The 21,262-nt window shown below is 40.4% G+C and overlaps 1 protein-coding gene across 2 annotated transcripts in view; it reads right to left on the bottom strand.

The window, feature by feature from the left end:
* Positions 1 to 21,262, bottom strand: part of PLA2G4A (phospholipase A2 group IVA) — a 117,586-nt gene that overhangs the window by 34,869 nt on the left and 61,455 nt on the right. For both annotated transcript variants that reach the window (XM_054981992.1, XM_054981993.1), the window contains 5 exons: positions 18,096 to 18,133; positions 14,119 to 14,260; positions 8,782 to 8,918; positions 4,547 to 4,769; positions 2,736 to 2,850 (listed from right to left, as the gene is read on the bottom strand). In XM_054981992.1, coding sequence (XP_054837967.1) covers positions 2,736 to 2,850; positions 4,547 to 4,769; positions 8,782 to 8,918; positions 14,119 to 14,260; positions 18,096 to 18,133 — 655 coding nt within the window. The remainder of the gene's footprint in view (positions 1 to 2,735; positions 2,851 to 4,546; positions 4,770 to 8,781; positions 8,919 to 14,118; positions 14,261 to 18,095; positions 18,134 to 21,262) is intronic.

Raw genomic sequence — 21,262 nt, 5'->3', positions numbered from 1 at the left:
GCAAACTGCCCCTTTGTGAGGCAGCAGGAGAGACTTTGCATTTCCTTTCACACACCCCGGCAGCATGTATTCAAAGTAATCAAACCTTTATAATTCCCAGGAACTGACCTTTAAGGTCTTTGTTCCAACTGCTGAGGGGGCTCCCGAGCCTCAGGACACGTTTTGCCCTATAAGTATCAGGGCTCTGGCCCCATTCAAATTGTGCATGGTTTCTGGACCCAAGCACTGCTCCCTTAGGGCCACTCTCCCTAAGACCCTCTCTCCTGGCAAATGCGGGATGTTTGAAGCTCCTCCTTTGTGGACTACTCTCCGGATAGGTAATTATCACCCTAAAATCCCTAAAATCTATTCCACCTTCAGCCCTGCTTTTTCTAGGCATCTTGTGCATTTGTGAACAATCTCTTGTGTGTGTGTGCACGTGTGCGCACATGTGTGCATGCGTGCGTGCGTGGTGTGTGTGTGTGTGTGTGTGTGTGAGAGAGAGAGAGAGATTTCCTCTTTTAATAAAAATATTCCTTTATTCAAGATCACCAGTCTACTTTGCCCCTGGTGGAGATATCCTGTTGTTGAGATATCTGGTGGAGATATCCTGTTGTTGAGCTGTGAGCTGTGATAAGATAGGGTTTCGTTGAGTCACCCTTCTTAGCACATGCCAATATCTTCCATGTAGCCTTCCTCCTTGCTGCTAATCCTCCCATTTACTCGCAAGAAGACCCATTCCTGGTAACACCAGGGCCTCACTCTGCCTCACATGCTTGCAGTCCAATTTAATTCAGAAAATTAATTTCAGAATTGGTACATACACAGTGAAGCTTGTAACTTCTTTCACTTCAGGACTCCTCAAAGGTTATAGATGAGTACTAATGCATATGTCCATCAATTTGACAAGCACAAAAAGGATTTCTAATGCAACTGTTCAATGACATTAACATTGCTTTTTGTGCTAACCTAATCAACATATATCTATATGCTGGGGCACACTGGCAACCTCTAGGAAGAAGATGCAGATTAAAACCTGTGACATCCTGCTTATGTGCTATAGTCTGAACAAAAGCAAAGGAAAAACACTCCCTGCACATTATATGATCAGCCACAGTATGGGCCATTCTGTTTTGGTAGCCGTTCCTGTGCTAAGGATTGCCCTTACTAAGGAGGTTTAGAGGGCTCATACACTGTCTGCTTGATGTCAGAAAGCTCTTATTTTCAGCAGGCATCTGGCAGCTAATTTATGAGGAGGGATGCCCAGGAGGACAGCTGTTCCCCACCCCAGTTGTCTGCTTTTTCAATTTTAGTTTTGCTACCTGCAAGCCCAGGAGGACAGCTGTTCCCCACCCCAGTTGTCTGCTTTTTCAATTTTAGTTTTGCTACCTGCAAGCCATGGCTCACAGGGAAATCTGCAAGTATATACTTAAATACGTCGACATTTATAAAACCACAAAAACCTAAGAAGAAACTTCGACAAGGAACAATTCTTACACATCCTTAATTTTCACATATTTGCATGAAAGTTCGCTTGCAATTCAGTTCTAGTCAACATTATCAGCATGTACGTGCTAGTGTACATGAAGATAGATACATGAATATTTTTCTGCTCACAAGTGTTAGATAATCCATCAGTAATGGCTTGACTAATCCAAGCTATGACCCCATGTCCAGAAATTTAAAAAGTTTGCTACAGAGTTTACTAAAAAAAAATGTGACAGTATCCAGAGACCTGTAGAAGACACCATTTTAAAGTAATTTAAAAATGCCATGAGGGTAGCATGCTAGACTGAGGCACTCTTGTTCCCCCCCCCCTCCTTGCAATTTTTCAAACAGCCATGTGGGGAGGGGGAGTTGAGGTCATTTCAACACTTGAAAAGGCATGGGGGGAACAACAGTGCCTCAGTCGACCATGCATGGCATTTTTTAAAAGAATAAATAATTTTTTTCAGTAAAAAAAAGTTGGATAAAGCGTTTTACAAATTCATCTAGCATTCTATAAAACAAGTTATATAGGTGTTATAAAATTCAATTCACCATCCTAGTCAACACAGCACATTCTATTTATCAAACATTTCTACAAATACAGCCCGTAAAATTTAATTTAATTTATTACATTTATATTCCGCCCTCCCCGCTTTCACGGGCTCAGGGCAGATAACAAAAATATAAACGTTAATACCATTAAAAACATTAAAAAATCCATACAGCCCGGAAAATCCACAACAACCATTTCTCCAAACACTCCTTTTTATTTGGGATTAAATTTCTTTTCTAATACAGAGCAGAGACTAATCTTGCACTGAAAACAAATTCTTGAGCATCTTTGGGAAGGAAGTTAGAGGTAGGTAGACTGGGCTTAGACTGGAGTAACTCTTCTTAGGATTGTACTTTTTATATATAAGTTTTCAAGAGTAAAAGCTCCCTATCTGAAGAAAGGAGCTTTGACTCTCAAAAGCTTATACACTAAAATGCTTGTGGGTCTGTAAGGTGCCACTGGATTCATATACTTTGGGAAGAAAGTTACCTTTCTCTCCTAAACGCTTCTTGTTGAACTATGTAGACTTACTTCCATGCGTGGCATTTTTAAATCACTTTAAAATGGTGCTGGCGTCTACAAGTTGGACCTGTGGACACCACCATGTTTAGTTTGGCCCTCAGATTCCTCCCTGCAGGTGTGGGGATTAACACGTTGTTTTAATATAACATAGATTAATACAAAATGGCTAAAATAATCTAAGCAGAACTCTTACCAGCAAACATCAGTTCTGACACATCAGGTTTAACATGGAGGCATGTAAAAAGTGGCAGAGCAGACTGTGCCTTACTGACTTTCTCTTTCATATCACTCAAAGTGCTGTCCATCCTCTACAGGAAAGAATGAGCAGAAAGAACATAAAAATTGGAACTGAAGATCCAGCTAGTATTTTGAAAGTTTTGTGAAATCATTCAACATGGGGAATAAACAACATAATTACTTACTGAACATTTTTGAATTGATTGTCCTTAACAGTGGCTTAACTAAGCAACATAATCTTTCTCACAGGGCCAAGCTAAAAGTGACGAAAGACACTTGAATGGCAAGTGGATCAAGTGGAGAGCAAGTGGAGGGCAAGTGAACAGAGAGGAATACACTTGCCATTCAAGTGTCATTCGTCACTTGTAGTTTGGCCCACTGTCTCTAAGGGCCAAGCTACAAGTGACGAATGACACTTGAACAGCAAGTGGATCGAGTGGAGAGCAAGTGGAGGGCAAGTGAACAGTGAGGAATACACTTGCCATTCAAGTGTCATTCATCACTTGTAGTTTGGCCCTAAGCCTGACCAAGGATTCTTGAATACACACACACAGGCATGGACTTGAAACCTGGATCTAGCTGTGAGGTCTATTATGTTGACAATATATAAGGATATAATGAATTATCTTGGTTAGAAACTGAACGAGTATCAGGATAGACTTGAAAGACATTCTGTAGTGCTAAGAAATTGTTGGACAAGGAAGGAAAATAGGGAGGATAGAATGGAGGCACAACCAGCCAGGGATGGGGCAACTGGGAGGAAAAATAACTGGAAAACAAAGTTGCAGGCAGAACATGGAGAATCTAAAAGCCTATGAGGATTTTTTTACAACCACAATGTAATATTAATAGTAGTAGTCGTTGTGGTTGTTATTAACAAGAGTTTTGCCCCGTCTTTCTGCCCTCTTAGGGTCACCAAGGCAGCTAAGAAATTAAAACATACAAATTAAAAACTTCATAAAACCAATATATTAATACATCATTAAAACAATCCCTCCTCCCTACCCAATATTTTAACTGTTATTTTTATCTTTTGTATTTATTTAAAACTCTGGTTTTAGAGGGATCAATGAGGGAACACCAAAGCACATTGATCTAGATGTATGTGCCCCTTCCACAAGATTTTAATCAAAGCAGTGAATTACAGTGTTTTGTATCTTCGGAGACCTGCAAGTAGAACAGAACTTGAGAGAGCAGGAATTTCCACTTCCTCTTCTACTGATGCTCATTGAGTCCCCTCACCGCTAAATTTTGTTCACATGAGTAAGGGGATCTCTTGAATAGCACAGCAGTCAAAGTAAGGGAGAAGAATTGGCAAAAACTGCCCTATCTGTCCTCGGGTGATGGATGTGCCTTCCATCAATGGAATCAGACAATAGGATATAAGTAATCAAAAGCATGGGTGAATGTCTATAACAGTGGCATGAGCTGTAATATGCAACTCAGATATGCTTAAATCTTGCATTTCAGTAGATATTAGCAGTGCAATCCTAAACAGGGAATCTTCTTAAATCCGGCATATCCAGTATGTGGGTAACTGTGATGAAGAGGTAACTGATGTATGCAGGATGGTGGTTGATCCACTCATACTATATATTTGTTTAAGAGAAACAAAGAAACACAATGACAAAACAAGACCAGAAAATCACAAATTCAGAATCTCAAATTCATGGATGTAAAGCAAAACAAAAACAAACAAACAAAAAAGGTTTTTGTCCTTATCACCAGAACTGACATAGTTTTGATAGGTATCCAAACAATAATTACATTTTGGATGAGTGTTTCTCCAATCAGCATTCCAAAGATATCTGTAAACGTAACAGGCTGGCCTGAACTTTTCTTTTTCCATAATGCTTCAATGTACCGCTTGACTTTTTGAGGAGTAAGCAGTTTTAACGGGTTGTGACTGACACTGTCCATCAGTTCTTCATTTATCTCCTTTGGTCCTTTCACTGGGAAATCTGGGTGAGAATATAATGTTGACAGGTACCTGTCAAAAACAAAACAAACAAAGTATTAATTAAAAAAAACCCTAACCCTAACCCTTTCCAACCAGCAGAGGCAGAATTACCAGTAAAACCACTGAGAAAAGTCCTGATGGGATGATATCCTGAGGGGGCTGTCTCCCCCCGACTCCAAGAATGGGACAGCACCTGCCTCGCAAAGGGCAAGTGTGATCTGCCACTGTGAGCAGGCAACCCTACCCCACACAGAGGAGGACACACCCAGTCCCACCCCATGAAGTACAAGGCTGGCAGGGCAAGCTCTTTCCTCCTCCCTTCCTCCTTTGGAGGATGGGGCCCATTTCCAGGGCTGCTTTTTCTTCCCAGTCTACCCCTGTCAACAGAAAATGAAAATCACTGTAGGAAAACAAATTAAGTCCTTATTCAGCAAAAGTTCCTGAGAATCAAGGATGCCCAAATAGGACCAAATCAGATACCTACAGCAAGAAATGTATTTTCAGCTCCTATGGACTAAGACAAGAAGGAACTAGATATTACCAGAATCTCAGGAACCAAGTAATGAGGGCAAGAGGTTTGAAAATGGAAAATACCTTTTTGAAAGTATAAATGCCTTTTATTGCTTATTGAGAAATATGAATTTCCCATGCCAAAGGCTAAGCTATATGAGTATGTTTATTTACAGTAGATTTATTCTATTATTATATATTGTATTGTATGTAATTGTACTGATTGTCCTGTTGTGGGTTAAGGGTTTTTTTTAGGTGCCCGAATCTCTTTTCTTAGCATCATTGACTCTTTCTAAATGAAAGTTGTTCCTTGTTTGTAGCATTCCTATTAGGAAGGCTTGCTATATTACTTTATTTATTATTTTTATTTGTATTTTTCAATAGAATTTAGGTTTTAAAAAGATATTACTGAAGACATGCAATAATGTGCAGTAAGAGCCACATCTTAGACCAACATTAACCGCTCCTTCACATTGACTTCCATGCTATATAAATATAATTTATTAAATGTTTCCATTCCATTCTGTTCATCTGAGGCACTCCTGAGGTGGCTTACATACAATAGAAAACAATATAAACAATAATCACCAATTAAAATAATATTTAAATAGACAAACTAAAATAATAGAAAGACTGCATAAACAGTCAAGTCTTTTGCAAGCACTGGAAACTTAGCACAGTTGGCACCAGCCAAATATACATGTGGAGGGCATTCTGTAACTCAGGCAAAGCTATTAAAATGTCAGTATTTGGGAGACAGAAGTCTTCGATCATACCAAAACACACACAAAATTCCCATCTATTAGGAAGAAGATTTTTTTTATACCACGAAGCACAGCACTGCGATATCAGCATTAATAAATACCAATTTTGCAATATTCTCAATAATCCACATGGATGTGTACTACACTTCCAATCTGTACTCCTTTACAATATCAATGTAACTAGTAAACTTATCACTGCTTCCCAAACACCACCATCTGCTGCCATCTACCACTGTTCCAGCTTGCACAGACACAGAAATTGTGCAAAGAAGAGGTATTGAGGAAGTGTCCTGCTATAGTGGCAACCCCCCACTCCCCCCAAGCTCCCTCTAGCTCCCCTGTGGTGCTCAATGGAGCAACAATGAGGGAGGAGGACCAGCATCACACAAAGCTAGTTTCTGCAGTACCCAGTAGGGGTGTGCGATTTGGTTTGAGAATACTGAATATATATCCAAAAAAATAACTATTCAGAATTACACATGTATATTCAGATACATCTGGCTAATTTAGGTATATTTGAATAAACTGGTATTTACATATCTGAATGATCCAGATATACTTGGGAATATCTGGAAATCTTGTTTTAAAGGTTGCAGCAGCTTGTTTTCCCCCCTTTGCAGGCTTTTCAAGCAACAGGAAGAAGGGACAGGAGGCAACACTACTCTGTATGTGTGCACGCGCATGCGCGCGTGCGCCGCGCTGCTGGCTGCTGCTCTAGTATTACTGCTTGCTAGGTTGGATGCTGGGATTCTTCGGTTTGACATTGGTTCTGGTGAACTTTGTTCGTTCTGTTTGCATTGGGAGACTTTTGGTCATTGGTTGCTGTTGTATGTTGGCTAAGGCTTCACTTCTTCACACCTGTGGCTCATAAAAGCTCATACCCTACCACTAATTTTGTTAGTCTTATAGGTGCTACTGGACTCTTGTTCTTTTCCACTGCTACAGACATATTACCCACTCCCAATGCTCCCAGATTATATGTAGAGAAGGATACATTTGTAAAAATTAGATAAATTAATGAGGGTTACAAATGTACCAATGACTTATCATTATGAATCTAGATAGATCCTTCATGGTCAGAGGCTGTACATTTCTTAACAGAACCCACATCAAGAGATAAATGCATACTAAGGGCCAAGCTACAAGTGACAAATGACACTTGAATGGCAAGTGAACAGACTCACATGTATTCCTCCCTGTTCACTTGCCCTCCACTTGCCCTCCACTCAATCACTATGTGGAGGGCAAGTGAACAGGGAGGAATACATGTGAGTCTGTTCACTTGCCGTTCAAGTGTCATTCGCCACTTGTAGCTTGGCCCTAAATCATTTGCTAGTTACAAGTTCCATGCAAAAATAAAAACCATGTAATATCTTTTTATTAAAGACCAAGGAAAAAAATAGCACAGCAGAGTGAGCAGATTTCCAATTTCTCTAGAACTCTTTTTCAGGCTGGATGTTAATATAAAGAAAACTAGGGGAAGGGAGATCTTGAGGCTTATGTTTCTGGGAGAGAAAGCTGTGCTGACCTCAATAGGTATGGAGTGAGGCTGGTATCAGGTTGCACTAGACTTGCTAGTTCCCTTGTAGGGGATCCCCCACTCTGCCTTTTGTTTTCTATTGCTGATCAGAGCATCAGTAGGACAAAATATATCAAAAAATGGCTGTTGGGCTGATGGGGTGATGCCACCTGGGAAAAACTCAGAAGTGGCATCATATCTCTCCATGACATCACTTCATGTTTTTTTTCCTGTAAGTGATGTCATACCATTGCCAGCAGCTCCCATGTTCTTGTCCCAAGTGTTCTGCTGGTTACCAGGTGAGGCCTGGAGACCTTCTGGATTTACAACTGACCTCCAGATTACAAAGATCAGTTTCCCTGTAAAAAAAGTGGTAGCTCTGGAGCATGGACCCTGCTGAGATCTCTCCCTACCCTAAACCCTCCCCTCCCCAGACTCCATCCCTAAAATCTCCACAAATTTCACAATCCAGAGTTGGCAACCCTACCTGGCCTGGCAACCCTAGGCTGCACTCATGGACTTCTTGGAAGAAGGCACCATCCAGCTGATTAAAAAAAAGAGAGTTGATCAAATACCTCTCTAAAAGTTCAGAATGCTGTGAATACATTTTGGATTAATACTAATGATGTAAGGTTCTTCAAAATACAACCTTAATCTTCAAAAATAGCATCTTTGGATAACAGCTGTAAATGTTCTTGTCCTTCAGGATGAAAGTAATTTATTTTATAGATATTAACTCGCTTTTCAAGGGAAAAAATGATTCTCAAAGAAGCCATGGGAATCAAGACAGAATTTAAAAGACAGGTAAAATTCAATTAAGATGATCCCTGGGGAGGTTATTCTCAGCAAACTGCTGTTCTCCCTTCCCTCTAACAGAGAGAGCAGCAGCAGTGAGAAGCTGGTGGGAAGGGGTCACTGCAGAAGACAATCCAGGCACAATGGAGAGGTGTTTGGCTGCATCCTGCCCTCTATCTAACAGCCTCAGCACTGGCAGTTTTACATTTATAAGTTGTAGTTCTGGCATTTACCTCTCCAATTCTTAACTGAAAGTTGATCTGCTTCCTTTAAATAAGAACAAAGTTGTATACATTCCTGCAACAAATAACAGAATCAAGAAACAAGGAAGCCAAGTGTTCAAAACTATTTCATCTTGCTATGTCACATATATCCACACCTATAAAACAAGTAAGATATTGTTTGAAGGTTACAGCCTACCAAGAGGAGCAGATTTCAAAAGAGAAAAACATACCATGTAGATCCAGATAATCCAGCAATGTAAGTTGCGCAGTCTAAAATTTCGGATTCATATAGTGCTTTCATCACACCAGCAAACCCGACCATGGCACGGAATCCACCACCAGACCCCAACACTGCAATCACCGGGACCTGGACAAAACACACAGTAAAGTCACATTTTAAAGAGCTCACTCAAAGGATAAACTACATGCCACAGAGCTTCCCCCCCCCCCCCAAAAGTAAAGTGACCAGATGGGGAAGGGGATTGAGAATGGAGAAATGGCAGTGGAGAAGAGATGCTTAGCTCTTTCCGTGCCTGCAATTTCCCCACTTCATTTCAAACACAGGCTCAATATTAAAATATTAATAAATAATATTTAAATAAATAATATTAAATAATAGTGACACTCAATAATATTCAAAAACCAAGCCCCTAGCAGACAAAAGGGGCTATGGGGTTCGGGGGTCCTACTGGGGAATCAACCAGTGGAGAAAGAGCTACACAGGTCTTCTCGTTGCCTGACTTTGGTATTCCAAATTTCCTCCTCCAGAAGAAGATTCCCCTTTTTTCAAAGGGAATCAGGAAACTAGTACACTTATTTGAACACAATATATATTTAGCTCCTTCCACAACATTCACTTACAAATACTCAGAGATGTCAGTCTTCTTTATCTGTACTAAGCACAGTTACACCCTTCCAAAACCACAGAAGTCAATGGGCTTGGAAACGTGTAACTCTGCTTAGGACTGCACTATTCGGCATCACTGAAAAAACCATTGTGGGCTTGGCCACCATCAAATATAGAATGCACAACTGATATGTGTGTCAATGTACTGAAAATTACTGGCTGGTCCAGGAACAAACTCAGTCCTTTACTAACAACCTGGAAACTATGTAGGTAATTGGGAAACTACACATTTCAGAAAAAAATGTCCACATCTTGAGAACATTTTATGCATTTGTCTCATCCTTTCCCTTTTCCCAACTCTTTCCGCTTAAAGCCACTTGGTTTCTCCACTCCTCTGCTTGGATGACCTTGGGACAGTCACAGCTTCTCAGAGCTCTCTCAACCCCAACCACCTCACAGAGTGATTGTGGCAACATAATAACATATTTCGTAAACTGCTCTGAGTGGGTGATAAGTTGTCCTGAAGGGTGGTGCATAAATCAAATGTTATTATTATTATTCACCTAAAATTCTTCCCTAATCCTTTCTGCTTTGAACCGTGCATCAATTGAATGCTGAATAGTTTCAGTGACTATCCTTCAATTATTCCCCCTCCCCTCCAAAAAAATGAGAGACAGAAGGAAGAAACTTAAAATTGTGACAGATGAAGTCCCTGTTGAGTTTCTATTTGAGTGGGCTCCTCCTTTTCGCTGTAGGTTAATAAAACAGATAAAGGCATTTTCTAAAGTTTTAGTATTAAAAAAAAATTAATTAAAAGGTGATCAGATGAGCCCCATGGCGCAGAGTGGTAAGCTGCAGTACTGTAGTTCAAGCTCTGCTCACAACCTGAGTTCGATCCTGGCAGAAGCTAGGTTCAGGTAGCCGGCTCAAGGTTGACTCAGCCTTCCATCCTTCCGAGGTCAGTAAAATGAGTACTCAGTTTCCTGGAAGTAAAGTGTAGATGACTGGGGAAGGCAATGGCAAACTACCCCATAAAAAGTCTGCCAAAAAAACGTCGTGATGTGAGGTCCCCCCATGGGTCAGTAATGACTCAGTGCTTGCACAGGGGACTACCTTTACCTGATGAACAGCTACTAAATGAGACATCATAAGTCTTATGCTGGTTATGCTCAGGTTCACTTTTAGACAATGCTGCTTTTATTAGTGTCCTCAGTACCTCTTCATATCATAGCTGATCTGATTCTCTCCATGCATCTACTGACGTTAAACTTCAACTTTGTCACAACAAACAGCCAATTATGTGGAAGTCAGTGTCTTGAGAAGTATTTATTAATGACTGAGCTAAATATGATGGTATTCTAATGAACTATGCTAGACGCAGGCAGAGTGTTTGATTTTTAAAATAAGAGATGTCAAGAGTCAAGCCAGAAGCCTAGAAATCACATCTCACAGTCATTCAACAGAGTTAATTTGCTTTTTTCTTATCAATACAACAGATCAAGAGCCCAGGCTTAAGTTATGCCATGACCAAGAAGAAGATTTTTTTTAAAATATATATATATATTTATCGAGCTGCAAGAAAATGTGGGAAATCTGGATGTGGCAGTTTGTCCCATGCATCCTATTTTTTTTTGTTATGGGGGGTGGGTGGTCTGTAAATTAAAGATTGAGTACATTGGGAAAGATGCAGTTACATGCAATGTTTTTTTTAGGAATTTAATGAGGACAAAACTGCACAGTCTTCTTCTAGATATCCATCTGAAAATATATCAGCCAGCAAGGTGCAATGAATCACTCCCACTAACGTCCCAGTCCGCCTTACTTAATTTGCTAATGAATGGGAACAGCAGGTAACCAAAACTATTAAATTCAATTATGCATCCTACAGATTATACTTCTCAAAATAATCACAGATGTGTTGTACATCGATTGTGTTAAGCTTCCTTTTGCACATTTTCATCAGAGACAGAGAGGCAGACACCAACAAGACACAGCAGGAATACGGATGGAACTATGGTCAGAAAGACAGACCATAGATAAAGATCTGGCAAATGCAAGTTCAAGTTTATCTTCCCAGCTCGACCTTTCTTCTACTTGACTGAGGCTCCTTTCTTCCTTTGGGTCCAATGACTCAGTACCTCATTAAAACAGATTTTAGAAGGGAGATATTTTCTGAACAGCCCTCAAGATCCTAACCGTGGGGGAAATGCAAAGACCGAGGGAGGTTATCTGCATAAGGGTGGGATTGTATGGGAAGAGTTATTGTAGGAGGTGGGCTGTGATCAAACTGCTTGCATGATCCTGCAAGCACACTTTATCATAATAATGCTTAGCATTTATGTACCTCTGAAGTGTTCATTTTTAATCTTTACAAAACAATCTTAAAGGTGAGCTTGTGTTACTGTCCCCAACTGGCAAATGTGGGGTTAAGATTGGCTTGTCTGAGACCAGTTTGGAAGTAAAAGCAAAAGAGAGATTTGAACCATCTAACCTGTGGACGCCATAACATCTAGTTTGGTCCAGAGATCAATCTAAGGGCTCGGACAGATAAGAAAAAACATGTCATTCCATCCACAAAATACAAACGTGCAGTCTTAAGTTGCCTTGAGGGTTGTGGAAAGAAAAGAGAGAGGGGTGGAACCTGCATTCAGTTTCACTGTTCAACGCCAGCCCCACTCCCACAACCCCGATGTTATAATCTTCTTAAACAAGACTGTGGGTTTTAGAGAACACGTCTTTCTAATTTAAAATGGTGACAAAAAATTTGGGAGTCCAGTTTTGAGTAGTGAATCCAAATGGAGGTGAATGTGTCAAAACTCCTTCTCTCTCTTGCCTGTGTGGCCCCAAAAGAAACTGAGGACACACAAGCCTGATATGTACATTTTATGGACAGAATGAGATGTATGATCTTTTAGTTATCTTTTTAATCCCTCAGCCCCTATGTTACAACAAACTCTCAACAGGGGGGAAAATATGGATTACCTCCACCACATTCAACTCACTGCCTGCGGAGTTGCAATGGAAGGTTAGTCCAGATATTCTGAGATGACCAGTCCATGAGAATACTAGCTGCAGTGTCTATAGAACAGAAACAGCCACCTGGCTGTTGACGGGGCAACCAGATATGAGGTAAAGAAACAGAAAGTTATAGATATCACTTCAAATAAGACTGTAGAACTGGTGAGTTTGGAAGAAATCCCAAAACAGCAGGATGCAGGCTGAAACTGGGACAGACACAGGGGCAAGACTACTCAAAATGTTGCCAGAAGCGAAGCACAAGAAGAGATGAAAGGAATAGCAGGTAAACAAGGGCAGAAGATGTTTTATGCATTATTATTTATCAGAGATTTTAAAAAATTATTCCCAATGAGTGATAGTTTTGATCAGGAGTGCTGTTCCTGAAAACAACAGACTCCACTTTCTTTGCTTTGCTTTTTTTTTTAACTACATCATATAAATTTTGAAAGTTCTTTTCAGACAGTAACTAATTGGTCTAGAAAAGGCAGATCTTGACATGATAAAGCAGAGGGCAGGGAAGACTGCTGACATATAAGCCTGGGAGTGAGAAAAAAATTAAAAGAAATCATTGCTCAACAAGTCTATTCATCTGTTAAAAGGTGGAAGAAAAATGAAAGGCTGAATATTCTGCCAAAGAGTACGTTTCTGATAGTCATTGTGAGTTCAGAGACACTGGACTGGATCAGGCTGAACACTTCTGCCAACAGAAGGAGGGAGGTTGATTTTCAGTGATTCCCCCCTCCTGCAGCAGGCCTCTGACTCCCTTTCTCAGGCTGTTTCTGGGGGTCCTCCATCTCCCAGAAGTAGCATTTAGGGGGGCATTTGGGGATGCAGCAGGAAGGGGGTAATAAGAGTCATGCTCTGCTGGTGGAAACATTTCCATCAGTGGTAATTTGGGGCTGGATCCAAGCCTTCTACTCCGTGTTCTAAGATGTCAAAGGCTTCCAGTGCATCCCATCACTAGAGTGCTGGTAGATGCAGTCATATTCCAGAAAAGGATGGGGAATGTGACAGGAGGAGGGGCCATGGTTTAGTGGAAGAGGATCTGTTTGGCATGCAGAAGGTTGCAGGTTCAATCCCCAGCATCTCCATCTAAAAGGATCCAGTAGCAGGTGATATGAAGGGCCTTGCCACAAACAAGAAAAAACCCCAAGGGAAGCAAGGTGGCACCAATAGCTTCAAAGGCTACCATTACCACAACCAATTCCTCCACTTACTCAGCCCTCATGGTGCAGCCATTGACCTCCCACTTTGTACACTAAAGTACAACTCCAACTTTCCAGAGAAACTGCAGGCAATACAAGTTACAAATGAGAAGTCACTTTACCAATAAAAAATATAGAATATACTAACATCAGAGTGAGACAGCTGCTGTTTTCAATGTGAGCAGCTCCTTTCCTGACAGAAACTCATGTTTCCTCAACAGTTGATAGCAAAGGCAAAATGGAGGGCGGTTCCCATCATCACTGGAGCATTCTTCCTCAAGCTTTTTAAAAATTTAATGCTTTATATTTTAATTTTGAACAATATTAGCTTAAATCCTGCAGAAAATCTTTGCTAATGGAAAGGGGTTCTGTGAATGGGGCGAGGCATTAAAATGCCCTTTGCCTGGCCTATTAAAGAGACAGGATTAAAATGGCAAATGCAACAAGTTTCCCAACAACTGGCCAATAACCGTTGACACTAAGTTTTCCAAACTTACATCACGAGGGGAGGTCAAGTGGTTGGTGTTTTCAGCCCCCAAGAAATTGTTCAAATGCTGCATTATTTTCATCTTCCGCTGGTGTCGGAAAGCCTTCTCTTCGTCACATAGAGCCATGCTGAAGCGGAGGTCTGTTGAAGAGCTATCAGGCAGAGAGCACACAAGCTTTAGCCAATAAGAAAAAAGACTTGAGATTTTTTAAAAAAATTAAACAGGTCAGCCAGGGCTGCATTAATTACTCTGTTGACAGGAAAAACCCTGAACCGTGTATATATGCCATGAAAGATCCAGGGGAAGTTGTACAATGTAAGCATGCCAATGAAAAGCAGAAGGTCTAATGTAGTGAGAAATTCTCCTAGGCATACCCACATATCTTTCCAACAATAACAGCACCAGAAGCCTGTTTTTTAAAACAAACAAACAAAAAACCTAAAAAAAGGAATGAAATCCTTAGGTCTCTGATTTATTAGCCTAATTAACATTTTGCACTTCTTCTGTATTTCTATGAAACTGCAGGAATCATACCCCTTTTGCCAGTAAAGTCATTCTGAACAACATTGTTATTGGCTTTAAAATAATGATGCAATACTCAAAAAGCACCATAAATTTCCCAAGAAAAACACTCAACTTAAAAAAATTGCAACAGAATCTTCTTTACACTTCACTCTAAATGTTAATTAACTTTGTAAAATTACTAATCTTGGGATCTTTACTGATTCAACACTGCTTTGCTCAAAGTACTAATTATTGCAAAATGTGGTGGTAAGCAAGGCAGCAGAATTACCCTGGCCACTGCATGAGAGAAGAAAAACAGAAGCTGCTACGAAACACACATTCCCACGTTGTTGTTTTTTTGGTCAAGTACACCAAAGGCATTCAGCTTTTCTTAAAGAGTTCTCTTGACAATTCAGTAAGCGTGAGACTTGCAAGTTTTGATTCACTGAGGACCACTGGATATATGCTACCATCCCCCTTGTGAGGCAGTCCTACAGCTCAAGCAGACGATACCATTCGCACAAGTTCAGCAGGTAGCTCACATACCAGCTTTCATGCAAACTGCCATCACAAAGTTTCACAGTCACATTATTCCTTATTTATATTAAATATTTATATTCTGCTTTCTTGAGCATTCAGTTCTCCAGGCAGCTTCCAACATGGATAAAAACTCTCACTCATTTTTTAAAAAAAAAATAAACACACATTTATTGATCATCATCAATGGCAATCCAAGCAGACTTACTCCAGTCTAAGCCCATTGATTTCAATGGGCTTAGACTGGAGTAACTCTGCTTAGGATTGCACTATAAAGGTGCTAAAACAGCCGCAAAAGAGTCAGAACAGTCATTTAATAGAACAGTTAAAAGACAGCAAAGAAGCGCTAAAAATAAAATCATTAAAAAGATGTTTTTATGCAAGAAAGATTTTTACTCTCTAGTGTGTGTTTTACAGGAGGTTGCTGTTTAGGTTTGTGGGGAGGGGGTGACAGGTTGATTTTAAGTCATTGATGACAATTAGAAATTTATTGGTGATTTTCTGTTCTGATTACTGTGTTGTTGGTTTTAATTGTTAATCCACTTAAGATTCTAGCTGAGCTAGTAAATTAAAACCACATTTTTAGAATTATATATAACTCAATTGAATGGTAAAAGCCCAAAATAATGGTAGTAGCAGAACAAGCTTCATACCATTCACCAGTTCTGTGGAATAAAAGGGGGGAGTGCCATATTTTTCACTGGTTTTTTTCCTCCTTTGAAATCCTCCTCTTTAAAGGCTGCATAGCATCCCTCCAGGCCTAGAAGGTTCACCCCTTCATCCTTTGCCCTCCTCCAGATGCTCAGACCAAGACTGAGAGATGCTAGTTCAGATTTCTACCTTTGCATCATCTTAATTGTTCTTGGCAGAGTTTAGGGAGACTCAGGACAACAAAGCTGAAGAAACTGGGAATTATGCAAGCCCATCAAAGCAATCAAAATATGAGACACATTGTGTGTTGAAAAACCTGAATGAACCAGTCCTTCGTGCTGTCATCTGGGCACTGAAGTTTCTTGCTGAATCTCAACCATTGCGAAACCAAAACTCTACCCTTTTATTGCTTGAAATGATTGCATTCATCACAAATTCTGAGGAATACAGGTCCTTCGGAGTTTTTGTCAGTTTAGTTATTATGAAATACTTCTAAGAATTATTTTATGGGGAGGCAAGCTGATATATATTTGATTACAGAAAATTACAGATCCAGTAAGTTGGCTTTTCTGCCCACCTGCTACCATGTGGTCAAATTACTATTGGTGAAAAAAGAACACTGCACTTGCTATCGGTCAGTTGAGATCAAGAGGAGTCAAGAGGAGATGTACAGTGCAATCCTATGGTGAGTTACTCCAGTCTGTTCCTTGATTTCTATGGGACTAAAGTGGATGAACTCTGCACTGGAATACACTGTGAGAATTCCTCAATCCAATACTTAAAATACATTTTGCTGGATATAGCTGAAATGGAACAGGATGATCATTGCACCTACAGCCCTATAAACCTGGTTGCAAATCTATCCCTAGTTTGAAATTGCAGCACAATAAAAATTTCCACTAGATCCTGGATATATAGGTCAAGTACACTGCAGGGAGATCTTGTTCTAGTTTATAGATGGAAAGGCAAGAAAGAAGAAAAGTACAAGATTTTTTTTTTTTTTTACAATGGGCCTGAAAAAGGAGAGTTTTGAATAAGGAGGCTTTTGAATAATTGTGCCAAGTTTCTATTACTGTATCATTAAATTTCTTCTGTTGCATGCAAAAAAAAAGAGGAGGTATATTCTACAGTTTGAATGAACTGCATTTATGCAAAATTGGTTTGCTGTCCAGGAATACGGTTGCCAGGTCCCCTGGAGCCCAAATCAGGGGACGGGGGGTCCTCAGGGGCACAGAGATAAGGGAACTCCAGAACTCTTCCTTGTCATGCTGGGAATGATGTCATCCCCAGCATGACAAGGAAGGCCCATTCCCTGCGCTCCCCCCCCCCAACACACACACACACACCAACCAAGTGAGTGGTAGCAGGGGGCAAAGGCTGGGAGTGGGGGACTGGTAACCCTGTCCAGGAGTGTAGTGTGGCCTTTGAGAGGTTGTTCTGAAGAATGTAGAATTCTGTATAAAAGTGTTAACAGCATCATGTTATTATTTCGTTTGCAACGGATTGAGGATGGATGAAAAGGGCAGGAATTACATTGCGAATAGAACACTAATGACAGTGAGATCTGGGGAGGCAGTATTGGGAGAGATGGGTGAGTTGTACCCTACTCCCAAACACTAGGCAACTTCATTTACATTTTGTTTTCTGGACACAGTCCAGGACAGAGCTAAATGCAGAGCTAGAGACATTAAAATTAATGGACATCAACACTGTGTGTTGGATTGTTCCTTTTATCTTTAAGGGGGGGATCCTTAAATTTTCTGAGTTTTCTATACTGCCATAAGGACCACAAGCTTGCTCTTGAAAAAAAATGCTTACGCCACAATAGGTGCCATTCCTTATATTCCTGTGCATAGCTGTGGTTGAACATAAATGTCTAAGAGTCCTGGCACACAGCTGTATTTCCAGAGCTCCTTGTTATACATTCAACAAGATTGCAATCCTGATTGTTGAAGAATCTTTTGCTTTTGGAATATTTCAAATACTGAGTTTGATTCCAGTTTTAATTGATTCCAGTTTTAATAGGAAACTTATGCACATGCTTAAATCTCTAACTTCAAAATCAATAAGACTTCAGCTAGTTCATGCTCTCTTCCAAATATTTTCAATCCTAACACCACAATCCTAGACAGAGTTACCTTAGTTTAGTCCCACAAAAATAAATAGGTTTCTACTGGAGCAACTCTGAGCAGGTTTGCAATATAAATTATTTCTAGAGTTAAATTGTCTCACAAAACTCTCCTGCTTGAGTGAGTTTCCTGTATTTCTGTTTTCAGTTCATCAAGATTACTTACCAAACTTCAACAGATAACTCCAAAGTAATTTCTGTGACCTAAACAAGGAATGTCACATGATCACATTTTTGTCAAGAACTTTTTTCTTTACAGATTAAATTATCAACAAAACCAAAACCTGAACACCAACTCCATCGATCACCCATTCACATTTTCAGAGAATGCTCCACAGGATATAGACAAGGGACCTTATGATCAGGCCTTGAAACCAGGGCTTTTTTTCAGCAGGAACATGGTGGAACGGAGTTCCGGAACCTCTTGAAAATGGCCACATGGCTGGTGGCCCCACCCGCCTGATCTCCAGATGCGGAGGGCAATCTAAACACCCCTCTGTCTGGAGATCAGGGGGCGGGGCCACCAGCCATGTGACCATTTTCTCCGAGGGCAACCCACTGAGTTCCACCACCTCTTTTACCAGAAAAAAAAGCCCTGCTTGAAACATCTAGACTCATGAAGAGCTCTGGAGACCTCAAAAGTGTGGTGTATGGTGTTATTTTGGTAGGCCTGAAGCGTCATGTATCCAATCATATGCAAACTTTCTGGAGTGGAATTTTTTCATGACTCCTTCTGGAGCCCAGAAAGATCTTTCAAATTTGTTCCTAGGAGATCAGCAGATCCCGAGGAACCGAGTCTGCAATGGCCAAGAGAATCAGCTGAAATCACTGCCTTCCCCTCTGTAAAAAGAGATGCCATTTCTTCAGAAGCACTGTGTGGTTGGATATATGTCAATGCTATTACATGGTTTTTACCTTTTGGATATTACATTTAGAAAAGCCATTTACCAAAATAGCTATATAAATATAGTATAACCTTGTTTAGTACCCCTACTTTCCTATTATATATCCTGACCTTTGCTCCTTTGACACCTTTGGCCATCCTAAAGCTTCCCCTCTCTAAATGTTGTATTACCTGTTATGCACAGCCTGTTGAACACTCTACCACAGACAAGTAGTTACAAGTGATCAAAAGTTTCAAACACAGGGAAGGAAGAGGCACATTGCTGGCTTTTTAATCTGGTATTTTATCTTCATTAACCACTCTCCACGGAAGCTAATTTTCCTTTCTATTCCTGCTCCCAATTCCTAAGGGAAATTAACACCAAGGAGAAACTGGCAGAAGATTGCAGGCAGAGGATCTGCCTTCCTTGTTTGCAAATGCAATCCTCTCTCCCATTTCTTCCACATGTCTGAGGGGGAGCCTTCAGAATTCTCAAGAGGCAGAATCACGTGGCTCATATAACTAGGATCTAAGTCCCATTACTTCTCCCTATCTTCCCTTTCAGCATAGAACTTCCTCACTGAACACGCTTTTCTTTTTTTTCAAACCCACTCTCAAAACTCGCTTTTTCTACAAGGTCTCCGTTTTAAAACCTTCTCATACCCAATGGTAATCAAACGTAACTCTAATAACCCAATTCCATCTCTTGGCATTCTTACTTCTCCCACCCATCCCTCTGTTGTTTTCCTCATTATCCGTTTTAGATGACCAGCATAGTGTAGTGTTTACTGTGTCTGTCTATGATTTCAGAGGGCCATGAAGCTTGGGAGGATGACCTTCATTTAGTCACACATTCTTTCAGCCTCACCTATCTGACAAGGATAAGGCAAGGAAACAAAAACCACAAACGCTAGCCTGAACTCCATGGGAGGAAGGGCTCAATAAAATAATAATAGGCTGATGGTAATCTACTTAGTAGCAGAGATGGATCTGTTTTTGTATTATGCAACCCTATAAAAACAGGAAATACATCAACCACACTGTAAGCAAGAACAAAATTTTTTATAAAGATATCTCTCTTCTGCCATCTTCTTCTCTGTAAGAGGGTCAGTGTGCTATAGTGTCAGGTTGGTAGCCATGTTGGACCGCAGCAAAAGAGCAAGATTCAGGTCCAGTAGCACCCTAAAGACCAACTAGACTTCCAGGGTATGAGCTTTCCATAGTCAAATCTTCATTCATCAGATACAGCTCGATGAGATTTTGGTATCTGACAAAGGGAGCTTTGACTCTCAAAAGTTCATACCCTGAAAATCTAGTTGTGCTATAATGGTTAGAATGTTGGCTAGGATCTAGGAAACTCCAGATTCAAACCTCCACTCTGTCATAGAAGCTGGCTGGGTGACCTTGGACCAGTCACACAAAAACAGACTAACTTACCTCACTGGACTGTGGTGAGGATAAATTGGAGGAGAATGATGTAAACGACTTTGGATTCCCTCTGAAGAAAAGGATGAGGTATAAACATCCCCCCCCAAACACACAACCCCAGGAAATGATACCCTAGAAATGATTTACTATTTTTAAAAATCTGAAGATGTTCTTCTACTTTCCATCTCAAGGCATCACTTCGAGGCAAGGCAGCATGCTATTTCATCATAAAGATTTTACCAAGGAAAAATGTAATAAATAACAGTACAAATTCATTTGAGTGTTGAAATTTCCCTGCAATTTCTCCAGGCTATTCCTTTCCAGAGAAAACATTAACTAAGTCCCTGTGTTAAGGAATTGATATTATTCATATTTAGATGCGTGCCCTACCCAATATCCTTTGGACCAATATATTTAATAATACTGCCTTATTACCAGAGTCATCACAGCAATGGCTGCAAACCAAGACACTCTTACTCCCGTTTTAATAGATGGGAAACTGAGGCTAAGAGTGACTTATTGAAGGTCATTCAATTGACAACTCAATGAGAATGTTCATCCAGGGCAATATCCCAAAATTCTGTATACTGGAGCATATTGGCTTAAGAGGCTTTAATCCTTACATTTCAGGGTGGAGGGAGGGGACACAGATGCTTGGGCTCATGCATATTTCTGAGAAAAGAAGGTTTCCCAGAAAAAAAAACGAACTAATACTTCCATCTTTGCAGCCCTAAGGCCATGATGCTCTCGAGCCGTTAAGTCATGACTTGAGTACTCTCTTTGAAGTCCCTTGGCTATACAAGGGCAAATGGTTGCAGGACTTCAGCATTAACAGTAGGTATAGGAAACTTTTGCACTGAATGGTATTGTAGGACCCTGCTCCTCTCCAATGCACATATCGTATGCTTTTCTGTCCACACTTTGCCTTCCTCATGTCCTAACTCTTTACCTGAAATTTGCTCTGCTGTTTCTTACCACTCTTGCTTGATAGGCAACCAATACCAAATATTTCTTCACAGGTG

The sequence above is a fragment of the Eublepharis macularius genome, chromosome 5 (genome assembly GCF_028583425.1).
Source record: "Eublepharis macularius isolate TG4126 chromosome 5, MPM_Emac_v1.0, whole genome shotgun sequence".
NCBI lineage: Eukaryota > Metazoa > Chordata > Lepidosauria > Squamata > Eublepharidae > Eublepharis > Eublepharis macularius.
This window is presented reverse-complemented; position numbering and strand designations above follow the sequence as displayed.